At 39.5% G+C, this 13,924-nt stretch overlaps 1 protein-coding gene across 2 annotated transcripts in view; it reads right to left on the bottom strand.

The window, feature by feature from the left end:
* The window catches only part of LOC124723240 (protein Aster-B-like), a 230,334-nt gene that overhangs the window by 23,790 nt on the left and 192,620 nt on the right, over positions 1-13,924 (bottom strand). For both annotated transcript variants that reach the window (XM_047248438.1, XM_047248437.1), the window contains one exon: positions 7,677-7,869. In XM_047248438.1, the coding sequence (XP_047104394.1) occupies positions 7,677-7,869 (193 nt within the window). The remainder of the gene's footprint in view (positions 1-7,676; positions 7,870-13,924) is intronic.

The raw sequence follows: 13,924 nt of genomic DNA on the forward strand, positions 1-13,924 counted from the left end.
GTGCTATTACTATGCAGTACTCATGTCCAAAAACTGTGACTGTGACACACACACACACACACACACACACACACACACACACACACACACACTTGTATTCATGCAAACTGAAAAATTTGGCATTTGTGCCCAACCCTCCCATCTCTGTTTCCTGTGGAGTCAACTCCAAAAGTGCTAGGTTGTCAAAGGTAGAATGGTACCTGCTAAACCCACACTTAGCAGCAATTTACCATCCACTCAGGGGCCTTTCTTGCAAAGTTTAACAGAGCAAGATTAAAGCAATTTCTTACGTAATTTCCCTGTGTTTAGGAGTGGTATCATGCTGACTTCCTTCCATGAAGCTGTGATATAGTCCCTGCAATGGTATGTGGTTGACATGATCAAGCAGGACTTAATTTGATTCCTCACACAGCTGATACATCATGCTTTGCATAGTCACCTACAACCAGGAATGGCCAGGAGAGTTACCTGATGAGAACTATGGGACCCTTATTATCAAATGGCTCAAGAGGTAGGAAATATGTTACTCATATGGTGATTTTCATCTATATGACAACAGCTACTGGCTGATGGTGGTGCAGTAAAGGTGAGATGTGATATGTGTTATTAATTAATAGTATCACACTTAGTCCACTGACCACTAAGGTCATCTTTCCTGTGGAGACTGTAGCTTTCTAGCACAATGGCACAGTAGTTTTCAAGTGTCTCTCCTCAAGACAGAGGCACAGTGGTCTTTTTTGTGCACGAAGTTTTTGCTGTCCCATCTGAGTTCTGAAGCTATTCCATGTTCTGTTGAATTACCACAGCAATTGATATTTGAGGGTTTTCTTCTTTCACATCTTAAATGACAGGGTAAACAGTAGTCTCTGGATTTTGGTTCCTCTGTTTGGACACTGATGTCCACAACATTGCCTTCACTACTGGACAGTAATATTGCACAGCAATTCAATGGTTTTAATCTGATTTCCTTGTCATTAGTTCACTTTTGGTTGGACTTTTCAAATTTACTTGGAGGTGGTGGAGATTATACACACAAGAACACCTACTCTTTAGATTCTAATGGCTGAATGTTATTTGCAAGGATCCTTGGCCTCTCGGCACTTGGAGAGTTCGAGAGGAAGCAGCTGCAGGTACATGTGCTCACGCCCCAGTCAGATGTTTCGGTTTGTGTTGAGTCATTAGTTTTAACAACATATTTTTTTATGACATGTTGGAAAAGATGTGGTGAATGCTAGAGGCTGCATCACCTCAAAGACTTTTAGATTATCATTACACAGGGATTCTCTTTGTTGCCTTCAGATCCTGACTTTTTCTCTCCTTGAACATGGCAATCCCTGTTCAATACGGAATAATCACATAAACAATTACATAATTTAGTGGAAACATACATTTTTAATTTTCTTCATGCACATTTGATCCCCATCTGCCACACACAGCTTCACTGCTACAACTAAGAGTCTTATATCCAAACTTCTAGCGATAAAACACGTCATAGGTTTTTGTACATAGCATCTAACTTTGTGGTGTGTTTACCTAGATGTAAATCCTCAGTTAATATTTGAGAACCGAGCTGAAATAAATGCCACAATTGTTTTTAATTCTTTAGGGTCAAGTTCCATTATATTGTGGCCCCTTAACTGAAATTATGTGTTTCGGACATTTCAGTTACTATAAGGTAATATCTTCTCTTTTGGACCCTAACAGCTTCAGACACTTGTAATGTAGCCATTTGACTTTTTCAAAGACTCAGCAATTGCTTTCAGACCTCTGTGAGTAAAGGAGAGAGATTATTTCAGAGGCTCCTTCCTTGGTTTGACAGCTATCAATGAATTCTGTCCAACTCTCTGTATCACAAATCTAATGATTTGTTTCCTCTGGTGCACTTCCCACTCAACTTCTCTTTGTTGGTTGAGTACTATGTCACTCCACTCTTTTCATCTAGGGTTTCATGACTTTGAGTGGCAAGAACTGTTCTCTTCCCAACTATGGAAATTAATGCCCCCTTAGAGAACTCTGCTTGCTAGTGTAAGCCTCAAACAGATGGGTTGTGGCACATGCCCCAGAAGTTTTCTACCTCAACAGCCCTCTGCCTCATTGGTAAATAGCACATTTTAGGTTTTTTTTTATACAAGCTTTTATCATCCTCACCATCTGGTCAGTTAAGCCAAGATCTTGACACTCTGACTCAAACTATGTTGCAATGTCATGCTCCTCAGTGGTTGCTGAAACATACTGAGAATTTCAAGTAATGGCAGACTACACTTTGATTAAAATAACTTACAGCAAACAGAGTAGTAGGAGCCAGGTGTCAGCCAACCACACCCCTTTTTTGAGCTCCACTAGCTCACTACTGTTGTTAGGTAGAAACGGAGAATTGCCAGGTGAGTGGGGGAGCACCAACCATGGAGAGATTTATACTGATTGCATGAGTGCATGCATGTTTGTATTAGCTTGCAACATGACTCTCCAACACTGGTATCTGTCAATAACAATGTTATTTTATTCGAGCTGTAGTGCTGCTGGAAAGCTCCCAACACCAGCACCCTGGGATCATAGTGGATACCTCCTTAACACTCTAAAAGTTATGTAACTTCTTTGACATTTCTGTTGATGGACCTAAACAAGAGACCTCTCTATAACCTGTTGTCACTTTCAACCGATAGCATTATTTTAACAGGTTTCTCATCACATAGGAGGCATAGGGTCAACATGGAAAACCACATCTGTCCTAACAAGGGATCTGTCCAATCCGACATGTCAAAACCTGTCCTGAAATTTACAGAGATAATACACCAAAAGAAACACAAAGTCAAAATTTTAGCTACCGAGGCATACTGTGAGTAGATATAAGGTTGAAATTTGCCTAATTTCTAGCTCATCAGGTGGCTGGAGAATTGTGCACCGCTGCCATACCTACAGCATATAGCGCACACACAACACGGTGGGCAGCACATTAGTAAACAGATAACATGGCAAACAGCAATCTTAATTTGTAAAGCACATTTCAGCTTCCACTGATTGTTTCTTTGACACGACTGTTCACAGTTACTTTTCACTCAAATTTTCAACTAATTTAAGATCCATAAAGTTTAGCAGTAGCCTTTGTGGTATCACTAAGTGTTAACAATGGAGATAAAACTGAATTAATTTTCTTTGTTAGTTCTTGGCATACGATTAATAATCGCATCTGTCTTTGTGCAGATTCCAGAGTTTCACATTTGTGTGGAATCCAATTAATGTTTTCAGCTTTGCAAAGAGAAAATATGAAGAACGTAGTATGCAATTGAAATCACATATTTCTCCTAAAGACCTACAAGTGTGTTATTTATTAGTTAATTTCTTGGACATTCATATCAGTGATGTATATGTTTCATTAAAAGTTCTGAAAACATTTGATGAAATTGGAAATAATGATGACAATTCTGTGAATGGTGGTTTAAACAATTGTTGTGCTAATTAAAGTACAGAACAAAAAAAGAGTACCTTCCAAGCCCAATGAAAACATGTACAGTAATAGCTTTCAGTGACAAAGAAAATGCTGTAAATTTTTTGGTTGAAGAATGAGGGGGGGAAAACACTTAAACTTAAGCAGTTGCAAAGCCGGTTTCATTTTATGAACTCTGAACATGAATTATGTAAATGGAAGAATGATTTACATAAAGTATGAAATATGCACCAAAATGAAACTCATGAAGTGAGAAAGAAAAATTATTTGAAAGATTTAGAACTGCTCATGAGAATCAGTGCACTGTTACCGCAGGAGATCTATGAGGCTGGTTGCTCTGAAATGCAAGTGAGATGAAAATTACTGATTTCCAGACTTCTCTGACCTGATTAAATAGATTCAGGAAATTATACCGGAAAGGAAGTTGCAAAATTACGAAGTTTACAAGAAGAAAATGTGTAAAGAAGATGTTATTAGTTATTAATAGGTAATACTACAGAGAAATTTGTAGCTCTTGTTATCACCTTAAAGCTGTGTATAAAGCCAGACAGTCAGGTTTCATGGATTAGTGTTTCTGCAACATATCTCTGCCTTCAGAAACATCAAGGAAAATTAGGAGAAAATTTAAAATAAAATAAAATAAAAAATACAACTAAAGTCTTGTACCTGACATAGCAAAATCTGGAAAAATAGGAAAGACTAATTCATTGCTTTTGTTGGACTCTTCACCTGGACATAATGACACCTCCATCTTTAGAAGGACAATAAAAAGACTGTTAGTATAATTCATTTCCACCGAGAATTAATACTGTGATTCAGACTCTAAACAAAAAATTTCAACAGTTTAAAGCATTTTTCAGATAATTGTTGGTCAACATAATTTCTGATAGCTCTTTGCCATTTCTGGTTTATCAGCAGAACAGTTTGTTAATCTGTCATTTCTGCAGTATCAGTTTGCATTACCACATTTTATGAATTTGAAGTGATTACTGTGAAGTACCTGAATGCATAAATTTTTCTTTTATCAGGTGTGCCTGGTGCAAGGAAAATGTTACTTTTCCTCATCCAATACACACAAACAAGGGACTGCTTCATTGTTACCACAATACACATTATTCAAAAATTATCATAAGAACTGTGCTACAGAAAATATTACAAAATTCAAGTCCCGACTGATGGGAGTCATCCGTAATGTAACATTATACACTGCCACGATTTTCTTTCCTCTGTTAGTCACTTGTATAACAATTACATCTGCAACAGTCTAGCTGTTGCTATGAACTCCAAATTATCCAATAAATTAGTGATATGAGAAATTTCTGGTATGGTTTAAGTGCTTAAAATTCACTTTGTGGTATGCGGTGCTATTTCCTCTTGTCATGGCTATGTTGGCTTATTCGCCGATTCAAGCACTAAGCAGAAAGGGCTGTACAAACCGCTGTCATAAGCAGTTCTTCATGCAGAATAGAATGAGTAACTTTCAACATTTTTAAAAAATACTTGCCTTAGCAGTTAAAATTTTGGCAGTGCATTTCCTTACATGTATTTTATCTGCAAGAAAAATTTCAGGGTAGGTTTAGACATGTTTCCTTGTGCACTGCTCCAAATTGTTTACATTTTCCACCTTACTCACTCCCACGAAGTTTTGGGACTGCAGCTGGATGACGCCAACAGCTTGCCCCAATATTTCAGCCACCCTCAAGTGAGTGTTTTGGACTGGAGATTGCTAGTGCATGTCATTAACTTTATATCAAAAACTGGTGCAGAGACAGCTGTGCACAGGCAGCTGCCACACAAGTGCCCTCTGTCAAGTTTAGCATCCTCTTTGTATATTGCTCCATCTATGGCATGAGACGTGGGACCCATTCATTTCTTTAGTGTCTTCAGAAATAAAACATTTTATGCCTGATGACACATCTAGTGACAATTTTATTACTTTGATATCTGAATTAACTCTGTGAGCCTACAGTCTGACAGAGGACGTATATGTAGTATCACCTTCACGCATGAGCCTATGTGCCCTAAATGTACCAATATCCAAAGAGAATGCTAAGCTCAATGGTGGCACTCATGCAGCAGCTGTCTATGCTCTTGCATCTCCATGCCAATTTTTAGTGTAAAGTTAGTGATGTGCACTGCCTGAAGATGGCTCAATGGTTGTTGGCCAAAATATTGTGGCATGACATCGATGTCATCAAGCTTCAATTCTGAAACTTCAGAAAATACTCTTTATATTGGGAAAACTTCAAGACTCATGTGTCTTTCTCATTCAACACTATCAGTTCAAAGAATTCTGTGAACCATTATGCTCTCATTCTCACATTCCAATCCAGGCAATTACTATCCATTGTTCATCTGAAAACACAATAACTCATCTGTGAGTAGTTTACTATAGCCAGAATGTAGTAGATCACTTGTATTTTTCTAACTGACTATCTTAAGGTGATTCAAATATATTCCATGTGATACAATAAAAGCTAAAGTACAATAAAAAGTGTGCATGACTTAGGCTAAACGAACAAAAATGAAGTTATAACATGCGATGGCATAGAAAAAGAAATTAACTACCAAATTATCTTTATATTCCAACATGTTTCAGGCATATGTTTGAGATAGTATTATTTCTTCTTCCAGTACTTCAGCTGACAACCGTAAGCCAGCTTCAAAACGGATCACTAGTAGAATTTCAACCAAAAATGTGTGTTTACTCCCCAGTACTGTGTCAAATGGTTTAAATTCTGCCAGAAACTCACCTTGAGGATACCCATAAGGTTGTCACCCAAATTACCAGAAGAAGAACGAAAACTATCCTGGATGTACATCCAAAAGATGGAGGAATATTCTATCCACTCAGAAAATTTCAAGAAACAGATTATCTTAAGTCCACATAAAAGCAGCAAATTCATGTAAGAGCAAAGACAATACACATTTACATAAAAAATAATGGAATTTCTTCCACAGGTCAAAGCAATTTAGAAGAAATGTAGATGAATACTGAACATCCTCATACAAGTGGGTACCCAAAAAAAACCGGAACAACATTGCCAAGAGCGGAGCTTGTGTAGTACACACTCCTGCCGCTACGCACGTGTAGCGCAACTCACTGCCAGTTCAGTGCTGCCCGTGTTGTCGACCTGATTTATTCTGTTCATCTGTAGTAATTTTTCCGCTAGCACTGTTTTGTTCTTGTTTCGTTTTTTATTATGGCAAGTTTAAGTGAACAATGTGCAGCTAAGAACTTTTGTTTTTTACTCAGTAAAAATGCTGCTGAAATTGTTTTAATGTTGAAAACAGCTTACCAATATGACACTATGGGAAAAACTCCAATGTACAAGTGGTTTGCTTAATTTAAAAAAATGGCAACAGGTCAATTTATGACAAACTTCATTCTGAACATCCATAAACTGCCTGAATTGACAAAAATATTGAAAAAATTCGAGAGCCTGTGCTCACAGATCGTCAAAAGACAATTGATCAATTGTCAGAGATTAGTGGATTATGTATTTTGAATCAACAGACTGAAACTCATCCAGATTTTCAGTCACAGGTCATGGTGATGAGTCATGGTGCTATGGTTACGACCCAGAAACTGTCCAACAAGTGGAAAATGTCATTGTCACCCGTCTAAAAAAATACCATCAAGTCAAATCAAACGTCAAAACAATGACAATTTGCTTTTTCGATGGCAACACATAGTTCAGTTAGAGTTTTCCCCCAGATCAGACAATCAATCAAACCTTTTATTTGGAAATTTTAAGAAGACTGCACAACAGTGCTTGTCAACAAAGATTCAATTTTAGGCAGGCAGGAGACTGGGTCTTCCATCATGACAACACACCCGCACACACAGCCATCTCTGTTAGATATATTGGTTAAAAATGGCATGGTTCCACTGCCCCACACCTTCCTTGCCTGACCTGGCTCCATGTGACATTTTCTTATTTCCACGCATAAAAAAAGGTATGAAAGAACATCGATTTGACAACACTGAAGAAGTCACGAAAAAATCGATGGAGGAGCTCTCAGCCATTTCTAAAGATGACTACAAAAAAGTTTTTGAACAGTGGAAGCACCAGTGGAGCAAACAAATTAGTTTTAATGGAGGGTATTTTGAAGGGGATAAGGTTGTTTTGTAAACAATTTGAAAATATATAGCTTTTAAAAAATAGTTCCAGTTCTTTTTGGGTAACCCCTCGTACAAAACCAGAAAATAAGTATGACAATATTTTACCTTTCACAAAGCCCCACACATTTCTCTTGTACTTCAACTGTGCAAACACAGTAAAACAAGATTCATTTTCACCAGTACGTGTTAAACAGTAGTGCATGTTGACACCGAAGGAATCTGCATAGGGTATCCCAGCATTTGAAGATTCAATGTCAATTGAATATAGTTCACCTGGCTTACTGCATTTCCTCATCATCTGAAATAAACGAAGTTCAAAATGATCCTACTTTCAACAATATGTATAGCACTGTCACCAATTTGCAAGCAAAATACTTTGTTAGAAAAATCAAAATACTCTCTATACTTCGTGACATACAAAATTTAAGCAATCTGGAGAAATAATGGGAGTGACTGAATGTCACAATGATAATAAAATCACTACAAAAATGTTTGTTAACTATGACTAAACACCAGGCAAGGAAGAGAGACACTTGTTTATCATGTGGATCCTTCCACAATCATACTGCAAACATCTTGAACCAGATGTGAGAGAGTTCCCATTTAAGTGGCAGCATTGGTGCTCATGCACTTGTGTGCACACCTCTACATGCACATATAAGGGAACTTTGGAGGAAAAATTAAACACTCAGACTCTAAAAACATTAGGAAGATGCAGCACGTGAGCAAGGAGCCACACTCCTGGGATACAATGCGTAAGAATTTGTAATAAAAATACCCATTAAAAAACTGATCTCTCTCTCTCTCTCTCTCTCTCTCTCTATCTATCTATCTATCTATCTATCTATCTCTCACTCACTTGCGCGCGCGCACACACACACACACACACACACACACACACACACACACACACACACACACACGAAAGCATGAATTTATTCAAGAAATATTATGAATGGATATTTCCCCATTGTATGAAGCGCCTTCCAAGAGCTATGTATGTGGTAGAAAGAGTATAAAACAATGTCTTCATTCTCTGAGCAATATAGGAAAAAAAAATTTTTATGAGGGAAGTGTTGCTGATATCTCATAGAAATTGCCTGCCACAAGTCACCACTCACATGGTTCACCTGACCACCTCTATTATTTGCGAGCACCTGGGTAAAGGCCTAATGTGGTATCATGTATTGATACCAGACTACAGTCATATCACAGTTGGCAATGGAATTGCAAATTTCTGTCCAACACTTATAGTGGCCGTGTGGGATCCAGTGGACCCAACGGAGCACACCTGCTGAAACACGCCTCCAGAGGCTCTAGACTACGAGCGCCCTCTGCCACTGCAATATAGGATGGTTAGTGGCAGCCTCTCAATATACCTGCACTGGAAGCCACATCATGTAACGCTACACAGACACAGTACAGTTGCAGCTCCATCACCATAGTTCATGCTTAGTAAAGCGATGGTCTTTCTTGTTGACACTGATGAGGTAGACTCTGTTTCTTGCTCCATTATTTGTAACAAGTCTTCGTTCACTTAACAAACTCTGGCAATAAGTACTACTGCCTACATGTGGCTGTCATCAAATTGCTTACTTCCTGTTCTGTCATCTTTTTGCCTGGTTTTTGCTGTTCTAGTTTATTCAGTGTTTGCCTTGCTTGTGCTCTTTATGTTCTAGGTTCCGCTGTTGCTGCTTTTGCACACCCCTTTTCTCTTTCTCTCTGTTATTTTTGCCTTTTGCTTTTGTATTTCTGCTTTGCACTTCATTACAGTGCAGATGACTTCACACAAGATGCTGGATCCGATGCATATGTGCCACCATTTCATGACTTTGACAAGATGAAGGAAGATGTCCAGAATACCTTGCACAATTCAAAATGCACATCGCAACACATCACATACAAGATACTGACAAATCATCTTATTTCTTGGCCATGGCAGTAGTGACTGTTTATTGTCTGTGTGCCAAATTGTTTCCCACATCCTGCCCTGAACTATTATCATACAAGGACTTACTGCAGGTGCTTACAAAGTATTATGAGGACATGGTATAAGTGGTCACTGCCCTTTACAAATTCCTTAGCTTATGTAAGTAACAAGGGGAAAGATACTGTCAGTGGGTGACCGAACTACATGGCCTTACTACGCAGTGTAGATTCAAATGTGACTGTGGCAACTATTTCAGTGATACAATGGTTTGTGATGCCATCACACATGACATAGCTGACTCTCAAATTCGGAAACAGACTGTTAGTTCAACAGTTTCTAGACTATCAGGATTTCTGTGAAAGTGCAGCAGACAGTTTTGAGTTAGCATCTATCTGTTTTGTAGATAGTTTTGACAAACAGGCCTTACCGCCGGGTCCACAGCTCGTGGTCGTGCGGTAGCGTTCTCGCTTCCCGCGCCCGGGTTCGATTCCCGGCGGGGTCAGGGATTTTCTCTGCCTCGTGATGAGTAGGTGTTGTGTGCTGCCCTTAGGTTAGTGACGTTTAAGTAGTTCTAAGTTCTAGGGGACTGATGACCATACATGTTAAGTCCCATAGTGCTCAGAGCCATTTGAACCTCACTGCCGGCTTGCAAGCAGTGGCCCAGCCGACCACAGCCATAGTGCTTACATCAACAGGTTTAGTGTCCGACACAAGGTGTGAAGTCGTGCCCTAACTGTAATACAACACATGCTCACCAATATTGCCCCTCATGTGCAATGACTTGCTTTTTTTTGCATAAGGCATCCCCTCTACTACTCCTTCGTTCAAATCTAATTCACAAACAGCGTGTAGTGGGTTTTCCAGGCCCCACAATGTGATTAATACAAAATAACAGTGTAACAGGCATTCAGGAAAGACTCCCAACTCATCTGCAGTGTTATGTGAACACAACACACTTATTGTGCCTCTTACTATTGCTTGACACTCAGTCCATCTGCAACTTGACATTGGAGCTTCAGTGACTTTGCTGAACCATAGCACTGAAGAATTGCTTAGCAAACCTACATTGTGAACACTGTGCCATATGCTAATGGCATGCAACGGCTAAGACATTCCAAAATTTGATGAAGGCAGTGACATTTACAGCGCTTTCCTCCTGAGACAGTGCTAATGTTTTTGGTCTACACTCTTTTGATTTGTTTGGGTTAAGCATTTAGGTCAATGTACTTTCTGTTTCTTCCTATGATCCTTGGGACAGTGTTGCTAAGTTATGTGTAGAATTTCAGGATCTGTTTTCTGGAGGTTTAGACAAAGCCAATAATTTTGTTTCCAATGTCACAATGAAGTACAATGCACAGCCATGTTCTGTTAGAACTCATCCTGTTGCTCATGCTTTTCAAGAACAGGTGGCTCAGGATTTTACTGCTTTGCAAGAAAGTGGGGTCATCACACCCACTACTGTCAGCCAGTGGGCGTCCCTTCTTGTTGTTCTAAAGAAGATGTCTAGCAGGGTCTGACTGTGTGCCAATTTTAAGAAAACTGTGAATCCTCGGTCAGTCATTGACAGTTATCCCTTGTCGCACCTGGAAGAACTGATGGATAAATTGGGTGCTGGTCATTGCTTTTTCAAAACTAATTTGTGCGATGCTTACTTGCAAATCCCTTTGGATGAGCAGTTACAACAGGTCTTTGTCATTAACACTCATCTGTGTCTCTTCAAATTTTTTGAGATTGATGTTTGGCAGGGTTACTGCACCAGTCATATTTCAGTGCTTTCTTGAGCAGCTGGCTACTGAACTTCCTTTTTGATCAAATTATTTAGATAGTATTGTCATTTCAGGTTGCATTCCTGAAGAATACATTAGCAATCTTCAATCTTCACACTCTGTTTCAAGTGTTATCTGCAGCTGGCCTTAAATATAACAGATGCAAATGGGTGTTTTCTCAGACGAAACTTGAGTACTTACAACGGGTCATTGATAGCCAAAGTGTTCACTCATTGCAATCACATTTGCTTCCTATATGTGACCTTCCACCCCCGTGCAATGTGTGGGAATCACAATCTGTGTTAGGAAAGCTCACGTATTGCATTCAATTTATTCCAAACACTATTCAAACTGTGGTTCCCACTTGCATTGCTTGCACAGGAATAATGTTGTTTTTGTCAGGTCACAAGAGTGTCAGTCCAATTTCCAGAAGTTGAAAGATATTTTTCTTAGTGGTAGATGCCTTGTTCATTTTGATCCAGCTGAATTTGTGGTCTTGGCTGCGGATGCTTCCTCTTACAGCATCGGTGCAGTTTTGTCGCATAAATTCGGTTCCATTAACAGGCTGGCTGTCTTTGCTTCAAATGTTTTGAAGAAAACATTATTCGCTAATTGAAAAGGAGGCTCTCACAATTGTCTATGGTGTCACTAAGTTTCACCAGTACCTTTTTAGCAGAAAATTTTACTGGGTGACAAACCATAAACCTCTAAAATCTTTGTTTAGTCCTTCTCAGTCAGTCCCAACTCGCACACCAAAGAAGCTGCAATGATGGGCTCTTCTCTTGTTGAGTTATCAATACGAGATTATGCATTGGCCCACTTCTAAGCATGCCAATGCAGATGTTCGTTCTTGCCTCCCATGTTCGCCCTGATTCTATATTGAACAAGTTATTTGCTTTTTGTTGCTGTAGTGATGCCCCCGTTTCAGCTCCTATCTCCCCATTCCCACCTGCATGCAGCCCTCCAACTCCACCCCCCCCCCCCCCCAATTGTTGTTTGCTCATCTACACTACACAGTGCTGCTGAGGAGGTTTGGGGGCAGGAGGAAGATGTGGTATCATTTATCGATACAACCCTACCAGAGCATCACAGTTGGCCATGATATTGTAAATTTCCATACAATGCCAACAGCAGACGTGTGGGATCTGGTGGAACCAATGGAGCACACCCACTGAGCCACACCTTCAGCGACTATGAGCACCCTCTGCTACCACAACATAAGACAGCTGGTGGCGACCTCTCAACCCACTTGCACTTAGAGCCACACTGCCATATGACGGTATGCAGATGCCATCTAGTCATGGCTCCAACGCCATAGTTCATACTTAGTACAGTGAGACTCTTCCTTGTTGACAATGATGAGCTGGTCTCTGTTTCTTGCTGCATTATTTGTATTGATTCTGTGTTCACTTGGAGAAATGCAAGTTAAGAAAATCTTCTGTTTATTGTGATATCTTGTTTGCTAATCATTTCTGCTCCTGTCCAGATTTCCTATGATGACAGTTGCCACACCACCCTCTCCTTACCATTGTGTATGAACTTGTACATAATGACCACTGTTTACAAAAGTACAAAGTTACACAAATTATCCTAGACAGACTAAAAAGAATAAATCAGTCAATTTCATTTATCATCCTATTTCCTGTCATTTCAGTTAATGTACAGGGTGTCCATAATTAAAGTTCCAGTTTCAAAATCCTGCAGAAAGAGATCCCCTGCTCAGAATGACGTCAAATTGTGTGTGTGTGTGTGTGTGTGTGTGTGTGTGTGTGTGCGCGCGCGCGCGCGTGTGTTTATGTTCAGACGCAAGGTTATCAGCGACCTTACACCTTTTAAAAGGAACAAATGTGGATAAAATGGGTAAATTATTGTCACAAGGTGAGAAGGAAACTCGCTCACTCCCACCTCACTCGTGATGTCGCTCACAATCACTATCTCATATGCTTGTCAAATTTGAACATATTATTTATTCAGGGTAAAGCATAATGGTACAAAATAAAATTCAATGAAAATTTTACTGACCGATGCCGCTGTAAGCATCTTTATATAAATGAGGTCGGCTACAAATGACAGATGAACTGCAATACAATGTCTATGGTTTGAGTTGCACATTACACCATTTGTAATATTCAATGCACATGACTGCACAAGTTTGGCAGTCAACAGTTGTGGCACTGTTAGTTAGGTAAGCCCATTCACCACAGCAAGGTTCTACCACATTGAATGGGAAAAATCAGTTTTTAATTGTCCTAAGGTCAAAAACCATACAAAAAAATCAAAACAAGAAAAGCGAAACAATATCGGTTTCTAATTGTTGTAAGACTGATGCAAGACATGTTCAATATGCTGTCCACCATTTTCTGCCACATGGTGAAATCGAGTAACAGCAAGTCCCACAAGAGATCAGAGTGTCTTAGGAGTGACATTCAAAATGTGTTGCACAATGTGTGTCTTACATTAGCAGTTGGAGCAACAAACACATAATCTTTCAGGCACATGCACAGCCAGAATTCACAAGGATTAAGATCAGGTGCTCTGTACAGCCAGGCTGTAGAGAAATCACGGTTGATAATACTAGCATTTCCAACATGCCTCTTTAGCAGCTGCTTCACTGGCTGTACAGTGTGCAGATACACACATCAAAAAAAGTTTTGCAT

This window comes from Schistocerca piceifrons, chromosome X (genome assembly GCF_021461385.2).
Source record: "Schistocerca piceifrons isolate TAMUIC-IGC-003096 chromosome X, iqSchPice1.1, whole genome shotgun sequence".
NCBI classification, from domain to species: Eukaryota; Metazoa; Arthropoda; class Insecta; order Orthoptera; family Acrididae; genus Schistocerca; species Schistocerca piceifrons.